Source organism: Phasianus colchicus, chromosome 9 (genome assembly GCF_987193195.1).
Source record: "Phasianus colchicus chromosome 9, bPhaCol1.hap1.1, whole genome shotgun sequence".
In the NCBI taxonomy this organism is placed as follows: domain Eukaryota; kingdom Metazoa; phylum Chordata; class Aves; order Galliformes; family Phasianidae; genus Phasianus; species Phasianus colchicus.
The window spans coordinates 30858944-30879005 of NC_143444.1; the positions used below are offsets into that span (position 1 = coordinate 30858944).

Sequence of the window (20062 nt, forward strand, 5' to 3'; positions counted from 1 at the left end):
TGTTTTCAAAGGGCTGAATTGGATGTCCTGTAACAGACTGTGGTTCCATCTGTAGACACAGTTTGCTACGATCTCTAATGTTGTATCCAAAATAACACTGGCTTTAGGGCACTGTACAAATGGTTGTTTTTTTCAGGTTTGCCTTTATAAGAAAATGCATTACTTTAATGTTACTGCCTGACCAACAAAAACATCCGTGGCCAAGAAGTGGAATCCTTAAGAATGAAGGGCAGATAGCTGTTGAACTTTCCTAACCCCAGTTCTGCAGAACCGGAGGTGTTCTCATTGAAGCTCAGAGGTGAGATGTGACACTGTATCCAGGAGTCTGTTTGTTCCAATCTATCCAGCCCAAAGTTGCCATAGTGTGATAAAAGTGTCCCTGGAAGTTACCAACTTGTGAACAGAACCCAAATGTTACCTTGTCCATCTGCATATGAAGGAATCTCACTGTGCAGTAGTAGTTCCCCAAATAGAATATTTGCTCCCCAGTTGTAGTTTTTGAGGGCAGGCAGCATTAGAATAGTCCCCTTGCATGTAAGGTAGCACTAACAGAAGTGAAGGAGCACCTTTGGCTTGATCTGCACTTGCTTATCTGTTCTGGTGCCAGTTTTAATTTAACCCAGGTAAGATCGTGGATGGAGCACATTTGTAGTGAGAAACAAATTATTAATTCCAGCTCTAACTAAATATCTCAATGGAGGGATGCTGTTGTTAAAATTACTTGCTGGGCAGAAACTGCTTGCAGTGCTCTCTGTTGCAGCTCTGCCAGAAAGATATCTAAGTGCTATATAACATTGCTCTTTGAACAGCTATCAAAAAGTCCAAGCAATCACAAGCCCCTTGCTTTTATCTTGCTTTTATTTTTTTATGAGTTGCATCTCATTTCTGCCTCACCATTTCTGTTCTAGGACATACAAAGTGTTCCTGGTTCGTGGGATCTGGACAACCTTGCTTATGCTCCAAGTAATGAGAAGTGCCAAAACTGTTGCTATTAAGGAGTAATCAAGGGAAAAAAACAAAACATATCTGAAGGTGTGTCAGGTGGTAAATTCAAATGCTGACCTTGTTTCAGCAGGAATCAATATAATGCCGATAATGATCCTAGAGTTCATTTAAAGCAAAACCTGATAAATGACAAAGGGAGCATTGACACAGTCAAGGTTTATAAGAAGCTGTATCATAGCCCTCCCGTTTTCATTGCAGGTGCTGTTCCACAGCCTTCCCTCCTCATTATTATTTTACTGTGTTGACTGTGGAACAAGATCACAAATGGGCAGTTGTTTGCCTGACTTGGATTTGTATCCTGTATCCTCCTTATTTAGAACTGGTAGACTTTATGGCCATAAGTTACTTGGTTGTTTTAACATCCTGTGTGTTTTCTTTCATTTTTCTGGAGGAAAAAAAAGTTATTTTCAAGATTTTGGTTTTTTTTCCCCCAAAGATTACAGTGAGTTTTGCCTTTGGTTTGCATATGCTAAGTGTTAAACAGACATAATGCTTTCAGTCTTTGAGCACTCTGAAGTGTATTGACTTTTCCTGTTCGTACCAAGCAGGTCATCCATCAATGGAACCAAGCTAGAGATGGAAGCTGTTCACGTGTTCAGAGTATGTTGCTTCAAAATGGAAGCTTTTTTATTTGTTTACAATATTGCCTTGATAAAAAATGTGATTTGAAAAGAAGAGTGCGTTACAAACCAGCCCACGAGCATTTAATAAGGCTGCTTACTCCATGAAATATTATCTTTATCCTTGCCTTTATCCTCTCTCCTTGGCATGGAGAGAGAAGACAGATGAGAATTCATCAGGTGTTCCCATGTGCAGCACTTGTGACTATAACTGGTCAAAAGGAGATCTCTAGCTTTCAAAGGCTTTATTTTGTAAAGTAACCTAGAAATGGAGACGAGGAGAGAAAATATATTTGTCACAGTAGAGATGATTGCAGAGCTGGCAGCAAGCATGGAAAAGGGGAGGAAATAGGATGCAGAAGTCCTGGATCACGTTAGGAGAGTGTCAGTAATCCAGAAGGCTGTATGCAAATGTAAAGATAAATTTGTAGTATTCATAGCTCTTAGATACCCCTTTCATTTGTTTTCTGAAAAAGAATCCCAGTTATGGCTGAGATTTTCAAAGGAGCCTGCACTAAAGTTTCCTCTCTTTTGTCATTCAGTGCTGTTTGGAATATCAGTTCCTACAGCAGTTAATTCTGTTTCTGTTGGGCTGTGGTTTTCCGCACTCTGTCCATTTTGCTGTTGATCCCAGGTAAGAAAAAAATAATACAGACATCAGAATATTTTATATTACTTACTTGCAGCTCATCTCCTTCATGAGAGGTGATTATTTTCTCTACTTTATGTGCTTTGAACTGAGTCACAGAAGGACCTTGGCCCAGAAAGGCTTGTGATTTGGAGCCAAGGCTACAGTGGAATTTGGACATTCAAGTCCAAGAGTGAAGTCCTCCAAACCCTGCCTTGTTAGCAGAGTGCCAAACATAACTGGTGTGTGTGCCAGTGTTTGTGCAGAGCTGCTGCCAGTTTTATCTCAGTAGTTGAGGCTGATGCTTCCCTGCCTCGGCACCTTTTACATCACCTGCTTTGGATGGTGCATCTTGAGACTGGGGTACTCCCATCCTCTGCCTTGGAACCAAAGGGAGCCTGAGCTGGCAGGAATTCTGGGCATACGTGGACAGCAGTTTCCAAAGTGACTTACTGACTGCATAGCAGCCTGCACTGTGACGTGCACTTATTGCCTGCTCAGTCCCAGGGAAAGGCTTCATTTTCTACATCTCTGCTGCAAACTTCCATGGAAATTTTCAGTGAATAGATGATCTAGTGATAGAACAAAGGGAAACGAATATCCAAAGTACATAAGGAAGAGTTTCCTTCAAATAATCAGATCTACTCTGTTTAACCAAGGCTTTTATTGTAATGCAAGGCAATCTTATGCCATCAGAAAGTGGTGATACCAGACAGCAATACCGATGACCTGAGTGAGGAGCACAAGTTGGATGACAGGCTGAACATTCATTAGATGTGGAATTTGTACTTTCAGCTCAAAGATGAACCATAATGGCCTCGTCTAAATTCTGTAGGAAAAAAACAACAAAGTAATTTGTATTCCTGAGCTGGTTCCATCAGTGGTGGTGGTGGTAGATGGTACTACCTTAAAAACTTGGGAGCCAGTGGTACTGTTATGTTTTGTTTTACGTTTCTGTAGTTGACACTGGCAAAAGCACCACCTTTGAGTGCTGCCTGAACAATTGCTCTCCACTGTTATTACCACAAATAGAGCAAAAACAGTGATAGCAAAGAAGGGAAACTGTTGGCCAAAAAGCACAGCCCAGGAACCTTTCTACCCCACCCTCCACTTGGCAGCAATGTGTGGCAGTGTCTGCTCTGCAGATAGAGTGAATAACCTCCACTTCTGAGACCATTCAGCTGGTCATTTTTACAGGCATTATGTCTGCATGAAAATAATGTGAAGGAAGAGGTATTTCCACACCACACTGAAGTTCTGATAAAGCTGGCAGGCTGCTCTTTATTACAGGCAGCATCACAGCTGGGTTGACTTTAGATGAGGCTAGTGAATATTTCCAGTGTGGTCAATGTTGGTGTTTTCTAATTTTCAAGCTCTTCCACCTCACCTAGAGGTGTAAAATCAGACACACTGGTGTAGGTGGGCACTGAGACCAGCAGGAAACCAGGAACTTGGTCAAATAGTGCCAGTGTGCTTATTTTCAGTAGTCCAACTTTCTGTCAGTTTTCCACATTTGATTTGCTCCAGCTATCCATTCTCCTGGTATAATGTATGCAAATAGCCTGCAACTGGGAGAGATTAAATGCTGAATGATTAAACTAGATTATCTAATTCCTGCAAAATACTATTAACCTCTTTGATATCTTTATTTCATTTGCAGCTTAACTGAGGAGATTTCTGTACACGAGCCAAAGTGTGTTATTATTCTAACAGCCAGGCAACCTGGATGGCAGGGAGTGGAGGAGGCTTTTTTGCTCCACATCAGAGCAGAATAAACACACAGAAGTTAGTTAGACCCTTCAGTGTGTTTATAACAAAAAAAGTTGTGTTGTATGACTGTTTCTATGGAAACCTTTTTATAACCGAATGGCAGAACACTTTAAACTCATAAATTTATTTAAGAACACATTGGGAAAGTTGAGCTTGCATTGTGTCCTCCATGCCAGTTTTCCATATTTAACAAGTTCACTGTGTTTTTTAAGGAGAAAATATTGTGGTGGTATTTCAAACCTCCAACCTCTGCTAGCAGGGATAAATCACAGACTGGTTCATTGAGTCAAAACAAATTGCTGATATGGTGCCTGTTCCAGTACGTACCAGTTATTCAGTCACTCACCTCCAGGATATTCTTCAAGTCTATAATCTGTCTGGGCTGCAAATGAGACAGTGATGGAGGCGTGCTGATTTCCACAGGGAAGTGCTTTGGTTTGTTGTTGTGATTTTGCTGTGTTTTAACACGAAATGATTTCACGTTTTCCTGTGAGCTCTCAGCATTCATTTCCAGCTCCTAGAAAATAGGCACTTATGGAGAGGCTGAGACAGAACGATTTGAAACGAGCATTTGCAGCACCCCAACAGAAGGTGGCCAATAAAAATACCCTGTAGGAATGCTGGGTGGGCTGTACCTGCTTTTACTAGAAACCCAAGAAGCCTTTTTTTCCTACATTTTTTCTACATTGCCAAAACATACTTTCTGTCAATAAATTATTACTAAATTTGAAATTGGACCTGGCTGAGGGAAAAATAAGGCCTATGAAAAGAAGAATGGTGACTTAAAGCAGTGGAAGCAGTGTTTGAGGAGGTGTTGCAGAGGTTCCAGCCCTCGGGGCCAGAAGTGGGAGAGGACTGTACTGACAGCTCTTTGATCTCATTGTCTTCCATTCTCCATTACTAGTCAGGAAACTGGCTTTGTTTCATGGTGGTTTGTTGGGTATTTTACTACACTTCTGCTGTCTTCAGATATAACCTTCACGCTGGTTTGCTAATGATACGCACAAAGCAACAAAGGTTATAAATTCTACTGCAAAGACTATGATTCCCTAAAATAGCCCCTTACAGTCTAATGGTTTCCTGACAACAGTCACTCACTCTATAACCTCTATTATCTTCTTACTGTTTACTTGCAAACCAGTGTGCTACAGAATGGAAACCGAGATGTTGCTAACCAGTCTCTGAGTTAATCCATCATCCCTGACTCTCTTAGGAGCAATGTTACACAGAGTTTAATAGCCATCAAGTCCCACTTAAAAAGAAAACGTTCAGCTGTGGGCAAAATCACTTGGAATATTTTTGTGTCTGTATGGAAGAGTGTTTCCAGAGTAAAGAAACGGCCCATTTTTGGTCATACACTGTAGTACCTGGCAAATTCCAGTGAATGTGAGCTACGTACCGTGCAAGTAAGGCATAATTGAACTGGGAGTATCTGTTTGTTGACTGCAGCTCTGAGAGAAGCACGTGGCTGCTGTGACCTCTGGAGCAATCTGTTGCCCATCTGGCATCTTTCAGACGAGATGGGCACTGCTGGGATGCGATTTGATCGCCCTGAAGTCTGATCCTATATTACTGCCATTCCTCAGTGCTTGGAGAACTCAACCCCAATCAAGATATCCCTGGTATTAAAATGAGCTTAGCAAGTTAATTGGGAAGACTTACCATGCCACAATACGTGTCTCAACAAAATGTCAGCTGAGTTATTCTGATGGTTAAGCAGTGTGTTGTCCAAGTGAGACATGCAGTTGAGGTGATGCTGTAGCTGCCAAGGGCAATGATGAAGATTTTCTTCCATCACAGTGCTGCTGGTATCAGTTGCTTGTTGTGCTGTGCTAGGTTGGGAATTTGATATCAAGTTCCATTTGTTTCTTAATGATCCACGCAGTTATTGCATGAATGTTACACCAAGACTGCCAAATGCATTCAGATTTGTAATAAGGCAAAAGGAACTTCTTTGGGCATATTTGTTGTATTCTAGAGGTAATTAATTTGGAAGTGTGAGATATACATTGGAGCTCCATTGTTGACGGCGCATCTGTGTGATCACTGCAGAACTAATATTGTTGACATGTGAATCTTCATCTTTGGGTTTCAAGATCTGAGGTTCCAAATGAAACAAAAGGAGCAGCAGGAGGTGGCAACCATGGGGAGAGCATAGACTGAAGAGAACGGTATTGCTTCTGACCATTAACAAAGCACTGCTTGAAGTGATGCTAGCAGTGAGGATTTTAATGTGAACATGGGCTTTGCAGCTAGTGATGGATTCCAGACACCTGCTGTAGGAAAATGATTCAGTTTTGGGTTGTAGAAAACAGTTTGGATTTCTCTTTCATGTAAGAAATCCATTTTCTGAAGAGCTTACAGATACATTCCCACTATCCCCCATACTCAGATATCCAGCAGATTTTAAAAACTTTGGCTTTTATCTGCAGAGATCAGAGCCTGTTTGTACATTTGAACATGGACACTTACATCCGACCACATCCTTAATTCTGCAGGGGTGTTTGTGCCACAGTTCTCTTCAGTGCTCTCCTCCTATTAAAAAAAAAAAAGGGTGGGGGAGACAAAAAGAAGGTTCAAAGCTACAGAAATGTGGTAAGTTAATCTCCAGCTTAGAAGAGCTGCAAAAGCCACTCCTGTGGACAGGCCATTATTCTTAATTAACAAAGAATTTAGTGAGCTACAAATGAATTACTGCAAAGTGGCTTAGCTGTAATAGCATCAAGCCAGCAATGCAACCAAAGCTGTACTTACAGATCACTCTAGTTTTCCCCAACAGTATTTAAATAGTGTTGCTTTTTTTTTTTTTTTTTTTTTTTGCTTATGCAGCAGTTCTGAAACTTAATGGAAATGCATCGGAAAACCAAAGACTGCTCAGAGTGCAGAGCATCAGCATGTAGGGCTTGTTTTGAAAGCAACAGAAAGTGAGTAGCTATACTGATAGAAACATACGTGTGCTGTGTCTGAGTGTGGAAGGATGGTCTGTAATCAAGAGGAAATCCTCTAAGGAAAATACATACACGTGTTGGATCACTGTCCTCCTCCTGTGCTGGGTGCAGTGCTGCTGGTGGGGGCTCTTACCACTTGCATTGCATGGTTCTTGCTCAGCACCACCCTCCTGATGAGCTTTCTCGTTCCTGCAGATGCAGCAGCAGAGGCTCATCAGAGGGTTCCCTGAGCAATGCCAGTTCTTATGGCGTGGGTAGGAGTGGTAAAACTGGTAGCAGGCACAAAAAAAAAAGCTGGGAGCTGCAATGGCTGGTCTGAAGGAATGCTGGCCAAAACCAGCTTCATGGGTAGAGGGAGGCTGTGCCATCAGCCTGGGCTTGGTTCTTTTGGCAGGAACCATATGGAGAAATGGGAGAGTTCCCAAGGGCAGAAGATTAACTTGTGAAATTTGTGAACTTGAGAACAGGTTGAGGGAACTGGGCTTGTTTAGCTTGGAGAAGAGAAGGCTCCAGGGAGTTGTGGCCTTCCAGTAATTGAAGGGAGCGTATAAACAGGAGGGGGAATGGCTGTTTATGAGGGTAGATAGGGATAAGACAAGGGGGAATGGCTTTGAACTGAGATGGGGAGGCTTAGGTTGGATATGAGGAGGAAGTTTTTCAGCCAGAGGGTGGTGAGGCACTGTTCACAGGTTGCCCAAGGAGGCTGTGGATGCCCCATCCCTGCAGGCATCCAAGGCCAGGCTGGATGTGGCTCTGGGCAGCCTGGGCTGCTGGTTGGTGACCTGCACACAGCAGGGGGTTGGAACTGGGTGAGCACTGTGCTCCTTTGCAACCCAGGCCATTCTGTGATTCTATGATTAGTCCACGTGTGCAACAACAACTTGCAGACAGAAAGAAATGAGAACACTGCAGGGAAAAGAAAAAAGAAATACACTTTTAGCTGTAAAATACAAACTTTTAAATACGTATCACCTAGCAAGAAAAATTGTTGTGTGTTTCTGGAGCTATTTAGGTAGTTTTATTTCTGCCATTAATACTGAACTGTTAATTCCTGAAATGCTTATTCTAGCAGTGCACCACAGCTGGGAATGAGTTGCACTTGTGTGCCCTGCAGCCTATCAAATGGAGACAAGAGCAGCTTTTCAGAAGGTAATTGTTACAGGTGTGATTAATTACCAGCAACATACAGGTGAACCAGCATGTCCACCTTCAAACTGGAAGAATTAATGTGGTAATTAATTAAGAAAGCTTTCACAGCTTCATTAGCTTCATTGACCCATATGATGATTGGGCAGATCTGTAATTTCTACTCTAATTGCTTCATCTGCTGAGTGTTTCTGAGGAGGTGGTTCATCTTCCATTCTGAGTAATTTACATCTCCTCATCTATGACACGACGTGGATAGGTTTAGAGAAGGCAGTTTTTAGTATCACTTCCTCAGTGCCACAGCTTGAATCAGTTTGTAACTACTCCCTGCCTCTCAGCCATTCGTTTTTACATATTTTCCAGGGGTAATGTCATAGGTTGTGTTATTAATGGTTTATACATCCTTAGGCCTGAGTTAGCTGTAGCTCAGCCAACGCTCATCAGCCTCACTGGGTTCTTTAGACCAGCTCTCACCCAAATCATTTGTCGTGATGGATTTCCCTGCTGCTGCTTCTAGTAGGGAGGTGATGCTAACAGCATTCAGAGGGCTGACCCTGGCTCTAAATACACGAACACACGTGCACAATTAGGCCCTCTTGATAAGGACATATACACCCTTGATAAGGACGTGCTCACATACGCCCGTTCTGACTCAAACCGTGTTTCCAGTTTCCTTTTGAAGGCTGTTTTTCAGGCTTGGCTTTTCTCTCACCCGCTCTCTGTGCTCAGACCCATTTCTAAAACTGGACGCGTCAGCTGGGGGTGTTCAATGTGGGGGTGTTCAAGGAAAGACTGGATGTTGTGTTGAGGGACATGGCTTAGTGGGAGCTATTGGTGAGTGGTTGGACTGGATGATCTTTTAGGTCTTTTCCAACCTTGGTGATTCTATGATTCTATGAATTTGTTTTTCGTTCCTTTATCAAACAGATGACAAAAAAAACCTAAATTTCCTGCTTTGGGAATGACATTGCAAGCAACTCTTCTGAGAAGAAGTGCCTTTAAGAGAACCGTGCCTGTATTTTAGCAATATTTTAGCAAGTGCGGCCTCAACAGCGTGCGCCGTTCGTACCGATGCGCGCTTTGTGGAAGCCGAGCTGCCCGAGCGGCTCCCGCAGCCCAGCCCGCCGCTGGCACCTGGCTGCCGCGTGCCCCGAGGGAGGGATTTCTGCCGCCAGGGCAGCTCCCGGCGTCGCTTTCCTCCTCGGGATGCTCCGCCGTTTGTTCGGGGCGTTTCATGACGAGAGGGACGCGAACCCTCTGCCTTCCGGCCGCAGAAGCGAACCGCCGTCGGGGCGCGCGGCTCCGCTCCGCATCCGCGCCATTTCCGCAGCTGCGGGGCTCGGGGGGCGGCTCGGCTTCTTCCTCCCCCCGCCTCGAGGGCGGCGGGGCGGGGCCGGGCCCGGCCGCTCGTCGCGCCCCGCGGTTCCCCTCCGCCCACCGCCGCGCTCCCCCCCCGCTCGGCCGGGCGGCTCTGCAAGATGGCGGCGGCAGCCGAGCGCGGAGCGGGGCTGCCCGCCGAGCCGCCGCCTCCACCGCCGCGCGGGGTTCGGCCGCCGCCGCCGGGCCCCGAGGAGGCGGCGAGGCGGCTGGCGGTCACCCGGCGGGAGCTGAGCAACCGGCGCAAGATCCTGCTGAGGAACCTGCCGGCCGAGAGCAGCAGCCAGGTACGGCCGCCTCCGGCAGCCGGGCGGGAAGCCGAGGGGCTGCCGCCGCGCTCCGCCGCCGCAACAAAGAGCGGCGCCGAGGCTCCGCGCGGGTTCTCCCGCCGCTTTGTCGCCGTCCGGGGCGGCGGCTCGGGGCGGCTCCGGGAGCCGCATCGCTGCGGGACGGGCGGGACGGGCGCGGGGCTGCGCCGCGAGGCAGCGTCGGAGCGCATCGTGCGTGTGGCGGTGCCGGGAGGGCGGGGGGGCGGCCGGCGGGGGCGGCTTCCCGGAGCCGGAAAGTTCCGCTCCGATTTCTTGCGCTTTGTGGAACGACGGCGAGCTCTGACACCGCTGCTGCGAGCGGGGCTGCGCCTCGGCACCTGCGGCGGGCGGGCGGCACCGCTCGGAACCGCGCCGCGGCACGGGCTGCCCTCCTCCCGGCCGAGGGCGGCGGCGGCTCGCGGGTTTCTCGGTCCCTCGGTTTCGGTGACCACCCGCCGAAGGTCGGCGCGCCGCAGCGCTCCCCGGGGCTCCGCTTCTGGAGCCTCCGGGTCGGAGGCAGCGGCAGGTGTGGAAATGAGGATTTCGCGTGGTGCCGTGCGATGATTTACACGTAGAACCTCGCCTCTATTTATAGCAGCCCGAGGGGCTCGCCTGGAGAAAGGGCTCGGGAACTCGCAGCTTGAGAAACCCCGCTAATCCCCATCGTCTCCTCGAGAAGCCGTCAGTGCCGGCAGGGAGCTTACCGCCGTGACCCGGGCTGGGCGCACGGCTGTGCCCACGTAGCATCACCAGGTTGGGTTGGGATGGAGCTCCGAGTCCATCCACGGGTGTGTGCCCCATGGCACATCTCCAGGGATGGGGCACCCACAGCTCACCTGTGCTCTGGTGAAGAAATGCAGCTCGTGTGGGTGGAAGCCATCATGATGCACATGGCTGGTCACGCTCTCCTAAGGGAACGATGGCGTTGAAGGTGTAGTTTGGCAACCGGGCAGCATTTGGGAAGCTTGGAGTTTTGTTTTGGTGACTTGAAATTAGTGCTGAGAGAGGAAGCTTCTGTCCTGGGGCGGCTTAAGTACATCCCTGTCCTTGGCTGTTGTGCATTTCCAAAGTTTAACATTGCTTGAGTCAAGCTGACGTCCCTATTAGGTGCCATGCGGAGGGCTCTGCTGGGCTCTTTGCTTCTTGCATAGCCAAGTAGAATGAGATAAAATACTGCTGCCCTGGCCGGTTTGTTCTGCAACGTGGAGGGGGTGAACGTCGTGAAAATGCAGTCAGGTGTTCCAGAATGGGATTTCATAATTTAATTATTCATCTCCAGTCAACAGGATGTTGGGTTTGCTGTCACCGTGTGAAAGGTAAGGCTGAGATTTACCAAAATAGTTCCCGAGTGAGAAAAAACTCTTTTGCTGGTGTGGATACGATTGGTGGAGACGCTGAGTTTTGTCGAAAGGTTCGTCATCTTCAGAACTACAACAGTGCTCTGATTTTTCTCAGGGGAAGTTAGATAAGCGTGATCTTGTGCCAACTGTAACTACATATTAACTTCCTTATTCATTTATTATTGTACTTGCAATTTTCTGTTACCTCTGGAGTTCCGTGGGAGTGAAACAGTTAAAAAATAATAATAAAATTACTCTTAAAGCTGCCAAACAACATACTTTAGCTGTCAGGTTTCTGACTGGGAAGCAGATTTCCATGGATGTGATGGCGAGGAGATCAGACAGATGGATCTGGAGGCGCAGGGTGGCTGTGCTGAGGGACAGAGGCTGTGTGCCAGTCAGTGGGATTTTCCCCAACAGCACAGCTTGGGATGTGCAGGACCTGTGCTCAGGACGAGGGCAGCCTGATGAAGGCACTGCAGCCTGTTGTGCTGGAGAAGTCAGCGTTCCTAAGGAGCTGCCTTCATGAAATAGATCTGGGGGGGGGGATCAGATAAGGTGAAATTACATTGAGGAGCTTCTTTCAGCTTTGGGTTTTATAGTTCAGTCTGCAAATATGTACTTGGCTAGATTAATGTTGTTACAGGCAATTCTCTTGCAGAAGAAGGTATTTCTACAACAGAGCTGTGGCAAGAAAAGCTGCGTTACAACTCTGTGCAGTTTTTGTTGTGCTTACCAGGTATTCTGTCTTCTCTCAGTCCTGTTTTCCTGCTTGGGAGAGGTGCAGTCTGGTAACAAGCCGTGCCATGGGGTCCCCAGGGATTGTCCTGAATGCAGTTCAAATCTCAGGTATTGGGGCAGCAGAGGCTGCCAGTGCAGAGCACAGCTCTCCCTACTCCCACACACAGCCTTCTAGAACGTGCTCCACTGGCTTCTATTTCTTCCTGCAGTAGTGGGGAAGTGCTCTCGTCCCTTCGCCTCCCTTTTAGGATGATGGGCAGTAGGGAGGACCCAAGGAGTCGTGGCAGGGTGCTGGTGTGTGATGCTCTGTGTTAGGACGGGCAAGATTATCCCACTGGTGTCAGGCTTCTTGAAATGCCAATGGAGGGTCTGTCCTGGTGGGCACTGGTGTTAGTATTAGGTGCAGCGTTGTGGTAGGATGGATGTTCCTATCAAGAATCTTTGCAAAGAGACTCCAAGGTAGGCCTTGCTGTAGGTGTTTGTTTCGTGCTGCTCAGTGTTGAGTGCTCAGCTGGCATCTTGGGGTCGGGTGTTCCTTAGAACTGCAATGCCTGCATCTCCCTGAGCCATCAGCTGTGATGAATGGGCTAATGCACTTCAATAGCAAAGCTACAATTGCAAAGGGAAGGTCCTGTGTTTGCTGCTCTGAGTGTCCTGGGGCACAGGAGGACCTCTGGGGTAGCAGGAGGGAGGGAAGTGATCACTTCAGTGCTTCACTGTGAAAGAGATGCTGGTAACTTCAGGGCTTGCAAGTGAAGGTGGGACATTACTAAATATGGGCAGTTTTATTCTGTTGCAGTATCATAAGGTAAATCAGCTTTTGTGTACTTTGTTGGTTGTGATTATTCTGGTGGATTAGAAGAACTGTATTTGATTTCCCTAAGCCATTCATTTTTCAGAGTCGCTGGTTTGCCATCTATGTCTGATTAACTTCCAGAGAAGCAGTAGCTTATAAATGAGATAGAAGCCTCTTAGGATCCCTTGGAACTGCTTTTAGAAGTAGCAGAATGGTGTTCTCTATCTTCTCTGCTGGGGGCGGATGGCCAAAACGACCCTTTGCTCTTTGATTCCCTCTTTGCAGCTCAGGAACCATTGGTGTGGAATGAGGTTGCACCTGTTTTCAATCAGCTCTTAGCTGCACCTGGTTGTGTTTGAATGCAGCTGTGTTCTAGTTTCTGCTTTTCTCCTTTAATATCTGAGGATGCAAAATGAAAGAGATGTTCTGCTTTAGTGCAGGACTTGATGTAAAGTGGGGCTGGTTAATTACTTTCGTGTCCTGTAGTTCTGCTATGGTATGATGGAACCTAAGGAGAGATAAAACATGTGGGTATCGATAGGAAACTGACCTAGTCTACCCCAGGCAGAGATTTGTTTTGTGTTTTGGATTGTGATGTTTTTCATCTTTCCTTTAGCATCCATACATGGTGCTGTGCTCAGGATGATGACGTTCATTTCCAATCCCATAGCATTCCTCTTATCAACACACCAGCACAACTCTGGAAGATCAGAAAAATATTTTTTTTCATTCCCTGCCCATCTCAAGTCTATGAAGAAGTTGCTGTTCTCTTGTCTAAATGACAACATTTGTGTATATTAGAGTGTTAATGACCTTTGCAGGGTCTGGTCATGCAGATGTGGAAGTCAGTCCTCAAACAAAAAGGCTGTTACTCCTTGCCCTATCACTACACAGCACTGAGAAGAGCCTGGCTGTATCCATGTGCCATCCCACCTTCCTTTAGATATTTATAATCAGATTTCTCCTCATTCTTTTCCCCAGGTGAGCAGACCCAGGTTACTCAGCCTTCCCTCCTTTGTGGCCCTGCGCTGGATCCCTTCCGAGAGATCCCTGTCTGGATCTGGGCACAATATTACAAATGTGGCCTTTCCAGGGCAGAGTAGATGGGAGGATCACCTTCCTACCCTGCTGGCCACATTCTTTTTGATGCACCTCAGGATAACCCTGGCCTTCCAACATAATGTACTTTAACATAGTTTATATAAGTTTACATAACATACTTCAAAGTGTGTCCAGCCTATATTTACAAATGCTTTCTCTTAAACCCCCTTGGATATACTTGGTTTTGCTTTTCCTGCCAATTCTGATTATTTTCTTATTAAGAATATAATTTTTCCCAGTGCTCAGATTACCCAGCTTTAGAAAGTCCACCTGTAGGAAAATGGAAGGCTTAATGACAGCTGGGTGCCATGGGGCTGCCTCTCAGCTGGTGGTCAGAGCTCCTGCTGAGGACTGGCTGCCCCATGCCCTGCTCACTGCTGGGATGTGGGACTGGGGCAAGATGCTTCCTTTGGGAACCCTGGGGCCTTTGGTGTGTACCATTAAGTGAAATTAAGATGGAAATAGCCTCCATTCCTTTCGAGTTGAAAGACAGGGTAAGATTTAAAGAAGTGCCTGAGGCTCTCTGTTACATCGGCCACAAGCTCTAAAGCTGGCTTAGTGCTTCTGAAAATATTATGAAGAATGTTAGACTGTGTTACACTGATAGCTAAATATCTGTTGAATTGGAAGGAGCATAATTGGCATAAGAGTCAGCACGGTGTGTTTTGTTTGTGCCTTGTCTCACACGGTCCTGATGTGCAAAATGCCTTTGCTGGAGTACTGCACTGAGCTCCGTCCTGGGAGGGAGAGCTGCTGTGCCACCATGTGTGCACATCACCCCAAAATCCTGGCAGTGCTCTTTTAACATTCTTCAGCTTACTTTGGGTTCTCGTTTTAAGACTGCATCACGTTCTTGTTGTTTTTAATATGAGAGCTCGCAGTTATCCTGTGAAGATAAGTTTGCTGCAGGCTGTTCTCCCTCGCAGTTGTAATTTCAGACAGTTTTTGGGAAATCATCTAGCTCGTGAAAGTCTCACAGGGGGGTTGAGAGCTGTTTGAAATACTATTTCCTGGTGTTCATCCTCCATGTAAAACTTTCACAGAATCACAGAATCGTAGGGGTTGGAAGGGACCTCCAGAGCTCATCGAGTCCAACCCATGTTACTCCTGTAGGAGAACTAAGGAGAGATAAATACATCACCCTTTGTCTGAGCAGAACAGAAATACTTGCCTTGCTGCCATCAGTGCCATGGTGGAGCTGAGCTGCACACAAAACTTTGTATGTAATGCCATCTCTGCTCATGGCTGAGTTGGGCTGCCCTCCAGTTGTCAGTGGGACAGCCAGGCCTCCCACCCACCATCATCAGTGTCTGCAGTCTGCACAGCTCGTTTTGCTGGTCAGAAACCATATCCTCACCATGTCTGATCAGGATGGCTGATGGCTCGAGAAGCACTCTCCTGTTTTATTAATGCAGAGCTTGACAGCTGTTAGCTAGTGAAACTAGAGACTGGCGTTCCCTGGACTAAAAGGTGTGCACCTGATAGCAGTCAGGAGAACCCAATTAACCTCCAGGCTGCAGGTATTGAATTAGTGTGCTGGCAGGCAGGATGCTGTCCTGCCAGTGGGCTGCAGTCAAGCTTTCAGACAACATCTCTTGATTGTTTTTGTACTCAGCTGGCCTCGCTGCAATGTAGGAGACCCAATTGAAACAATAAACGTGTCAAGATGCTGCTCGTTTGGGATGATTCACGTCCATCTCTGCATCCTTGCTGCTGAGCATGGTGTTTGTGGGGCATGTGAACTTCTTGCTCGTGCTGGGGAGCAGTGAGATCAACCTAACGCAGCTCTTAGGGTCACTCCTACCCCCTCCTCCCACTCCCCTGCTCTATCCCTGTTAATTTATGGGAGCAAACAATGCCCTTGGGGTTGGTTCTCCATTGGATGCCTGTGCAGTAATTGCCAGAGGATACTTTACACAGAGTGCTCTGGTCAGGATTCACTGCTGCTTGAAAGAATATTCATTATTAAGTGAGCAAAAAACTCCTGAAGTGAACTTGAGCAGTCGGAGGAAACTAAAGCAGCTGTTGCATTGTGTGACAGCGCTGTCTGCCCTCGGCAAACTGCACGATGTGATGCTGCTGCTATCTCATGTCTGCCTGGAATTTTAACTGTAATAGCTGTACTTTTCAGAAAGTTTTTTGTTTGCTATTTAATGAATTATGGTGTTGTCTTTATCAAAAGGCAGTCAGCAGCATGTCACCTTCTGCTCACGTGGCTGTGCGAGGAAAAGAAAGTAAATGAGGTTCATTAAGACAGTTCTTTGCAGGAGATAAAAACATTGCTGCATAGCGTAACCAGCTCTTCAGAAAACAAATATTTGATAGTGTTTCTATGGTGAGATTTTCTGTTTATTGGGAAAGTTTTGTTTAAAAAGTATAAACTGAATTTATACACTTATGCATTTGATCTGGTGAGTTATTTAGCTGATGTTACTTGTGCTTTTCTCTTGCAGGAGATCCATGACTTATTTAAAGATTATGAAATAAAGTATTGTTATGTGGACAGAAATAAAAGAACAGGTAAGAACACGAAATCTTCCAGTATAATGCATTTGAGGCTGCACTCAATTCCACTGTCCGTGTCACTAACAGAGATGCTACATGGTACCAGTCCCAGTACTGACCCCTGAGGGACACCACTTGTCACCAGTCCCAATCTGGGCATCGAACTGTTGACCACAACCCTTAGAGTGTGGCAGTCCAGCCTTAGCCATGAGTGGTCCATCCACCCAATCCATCTCTGTCTGGTATGGAGACAAAGATTTTGTGTGGGACAGTGTCAGATGCTGTGCACTGGTCCATGTAGGTGACACCAGTTGCTCTTCCCTTATCCACCAATACTGTAATGCTGCTGTAGAAAGCCACTAAGCACAGTTTGCCCATATGCCCATCACCCTCTGTGGGGATGGACATACTTATTTAGTGTGCACTGCTTGTGTGAGGAACTCCATTTGTATGTATTTATTTATTTTTTGTCAAATACATGTTATGTCCAGTGGACCCAACTGGAACCTTGTAGAGTTCTGTAGACTTTCCCCTTCTCACAGGTCTTGCAGAGTGAAAACAAGACTTTCACAAGACTACAAAAGCTCATTTAAAATAACAGTAAACTCAGGGAAGCAGCCTTTAATGATCTCAGAACATTTGGAGGAAGCATTTTTAGCTCAAAAAAGCTAAGAGCAATTTTAAAATTTGCTGTCTTTTATCCATATCTTCTATGTAACTATTCCTAGAATACCAGATATTGTGCTGTTACAGAAATATGTGATGCTGTGTCAGAACACTGGCTTGCAGAATAATGTAGGTTGCCCAGGAATGTTTTAATTTCCTTGAGAGCCAAACTGCTGATTTCTACGCCACCTCATCTTTAGCTGATTACCAGTACTGCAAATTGTAAAACCCACTGCAAATGCATTGTTTGTCTGTTTGTTCAAGCTAACAGCTTCAGGAGGTGTAACAACGTTCCCTTTGACTGGCATCTCAAGTATTGCATTTGGCACCAACACTTCACTTGTGTCTTTTTCTTTGTAGTCGGAGCTACAGCCCAGATTAGAGCTTGCTTTAGAACACCTTATGAATGTTTACATTCTACTTAGAAATCTTCCTTTTGACCGTTGTAACTTCTGATTATTTAGACAGGAAAGAAAATATTAGCATTTCTGCCTCTGAACAGTGCCATCTTACAATTCATTTGGGTTTTTTTTTTATGCACAAGTGCAGCGATGATGGTAGGAGAAACAGATGATTAATAGGTGATCTGGAATGAAAGATGTTTTCTGTTTAAAGAATAATCTTGCAACCAGAGCTTCCTGGAGTTGAATTTCAGGAAGCGGTTGTGTTTCAGTGTGGTGTGTTTTGCTGTGACTGGCAGAAATCTGCCTGTAGTCGCAGTGTGGTCACGGGTAAGAAAGGAGGCAGAAAATTTTACTTAAAATGCTGTCTTAAAGAGGAGGAAAAAAAAAAAGAATTAAAAAGCATTGTCTAAATAACTGTGCTGGGAGATCTGATTTATGGCAGCGAATTCTGTGCTGCCCTGAGGTTTGGGATAGCTTTGTGTTTTTTTGGCTCGTGTTATTCTTACAAAAGTGATAATTGTGTAGTGAGGAGGAAAGCATTGTTTATACTTGTTTCTGGACAACAGACTCCAAATTTGGATATAGAATACGAAAACATGGTTAGCACAGTTTTTGGGCTGTGGTTCCAGACAAGTTTCTTGGACTGAGTATTGTTGCTGCTGTTTCATCTCTTTCCTTTGGACCTTTCTGACTGGGCTCCTTGTTTTTTCCATCCTCATCATGAGTACCCGCAGCAAACTGCAAATGGAAAAAGCTTCCTGCTCTGTCTCCAGGAGGTACAGGGAGGGTTGTGTTTGCTCTGGTTGAATGCATTCAGGTGGCCCATGTCCCACCATGGGTGCTAAGCAGGCTGCGGGCCTCTCCAGGCCACAGCACAGCCTGCAGCAAGCAGAGCTGTCCCGTGGTGTTTCTGCCCCCACTTCCAGGGCTGTGGTGTTTCTGCCCCCACTTCCAGGGCTGTGGTGTTTCTTTGATGTGGCACAGACACTTAAGGGTGGCATTTGAAGGGTTGAGAGTGAAACCTGAGAGGAAAATGTGAATGGATAACCATTAATGCCTTCTGTGGGTTAACTTTCCCATTTCAATTCATTTTCAGGCTAGAACGTTTTAAAAATGTGGAGCTCTTCACAGAGTTCATTCTAGACACGTGCAGAATCAGCTTTTCATTTTATGCATCCAAAGGATGGGAAGTGTAAAATGTCCTCAGTCTCCAGCTGAGTGGTGAGGAGTTGGGGGGATGAGAGCGTTCTGCTGTGTGGACACATCCACATCTGAGGCTGTGGCTGTCAAAGGAAGGAGAAACAGCAGCCTAATTTTGGGGGCAGCCCCTGCTACCCTCCCAAGGGCTGCCCCAGCCTCATGCCCCAGCTCCCCATCCTCTGTTTCCTTCACAGCCAGTAGTTGGCCGACATGGACCATGTCATCTATCTTGGAACATCCATGCTGCCAAGGCCTAGTGGTTGTCAAGCAGGCAGAGCATCCACCCTCCATTGCCACAGGCAGCCCTGCTTCTCTGCCCAGTGTTCCCAGCCCCATGGTGAGGAGACAACCATCCTGGGCCAGCATCCAGCCCACTGCACTGTGGCCACAACATCACCAGGCCTTATGCCGAGGGCCTCCATGTGGCTCATCCCATGGCTGCCCAGCAGGGAAGGGTGCTGGCCCACCTTTGCCCATAGCTGGGTGACAGGGGACAGGCAGGGACTGTCAGATCTGTCCTGTAGAGTGCTGGCACCTCTCCAGTAGAGTGATGAGGGAGAGGACAGAATTACGACTTGCACTGGTTGTGTTTTGTGTTTGCTTTCCTTAGAGGAAGTGGGCTACAGTGTTTATTTTCAAAGTAAGAAGTAACGTAACATTCCTTGGTCTCTTTCAGCATTTGTTACTCTGTTAAACGGAGAGCAGGCTCAAAATGCAATTCAGAAGTTTCACCAGTACTCTCTTCGTGGAAAAGAAATATCCGTGCAACTCCAGCCAACAGATGCTTTGCTGTGCATTACCAACTTGCCTATTTCATTTACATTGGAAGAGTTTGAAGAACTCGTGCGTGCTTATGGCAATGTGGAGAGGTGTTTTTTGGTCTATAATGAAGTTACTGGTCATTCCAAGGGCTATGGCTTTGTGGAATATATGAAGAAGGACTCTGCTGCAAAGGCGAGACTGGAACTTCTGGGGAAGCAGTTAGATGAGAGCACTCTCTTTGCACAGTGGATGGATGTGAACCAGCTGACTACAAATCTAATTCACTCCAAGTGCCTTTGTGTAGATAAATTGCAAAAGGACTTCTCTGATTCTAAAGAACTGTTGCAGGCTTTCTCGCTACAGTATAAACCTGTATTCTGCCAGGTATGTTGAATTTATACTTTTTGGAAGATGTAGGTTGTGATTTAAATAGCTCTGTATTTGCATCCTACAGTGCTTGCTTGTCTTTTTTCACTTAAGCTGTGAATGAGTATGCATTGCAGTATGTGGTGTGGTACAGATGTGTTACTGGTGTGAGCTTGCATTGACTGGATGTGCCATCTGGGAGTTCTGCAGGAGACCACTGCTGTTAAGCACCACTAAAATGTTTATAGCACATCCCTTTCCCATATATTTTATTGAATATCGTTCTAGAAATATTTTAGAGGGCTTTTAAAGTGAATATTGCTGATGGTTTTATTGCTCAGTAAAGGAAGCCTGACTATGAACGCCGTAAGTGCAACAT

General features: G+C 46.1%; 1 protein-coding gene and 1 long non-coding RNA gene across 5 annotated transcripts in view; one reads left to right on the plus strand and one right to left on the minus strand.

The window, feature by feature from the left end:
• Positions 1-2685: 2685 nt before the first annotated feature.
• On the minus strand, positions 2686-9509 carry LOC149916920 (uncharacterized). 2 transcript variants are annotated; one of them, XR_016469394.1, is made up of 5 exons: positions 7044-9509; positions 6496-6558; positions 5686-6299; positions 4370-4540; positions 2686-3082 (listed from the first exon to the last, which is right to left on the minus strand). It is a non-coding gene; the product is annotated as an uncharacterized LOC149916920 (long non-coding RNA). The 2 variants fall into 2 exon arrangements; XR_016469393.1 differs by having other exon boundaries at positions 2686-4540.
• A 47-nt stretch (positions 9510-9556) lies between these two features.
• RAVER2 (ribonucleoprotein, PTB binding 2) overlaps positions 9557-20062 on the plus strand; it is a 30149-nt gene continuing 19643 nt past the window's right edge. For 2 of the 3 annotated variants that reach the window (XM_090146834.1, XM_031603853.2), the window contains exons 1-3: positions 9596-9781; positions 16234-16300; positions 19232-19701. In XM_090146834.1, the coding sequence (XP_090002960.1) occupies positions 9596-9781; positions 16234-16300; positions 19232-19701 (723 nt within the window). Of the gene's footprint in view, positions 9782-16233; positions 16301-19231; positions 19702-20062 lie in introns of all 3 variants that reach the window. The other variant, XM_090146835.1, reaches the window with a different exon arrangement.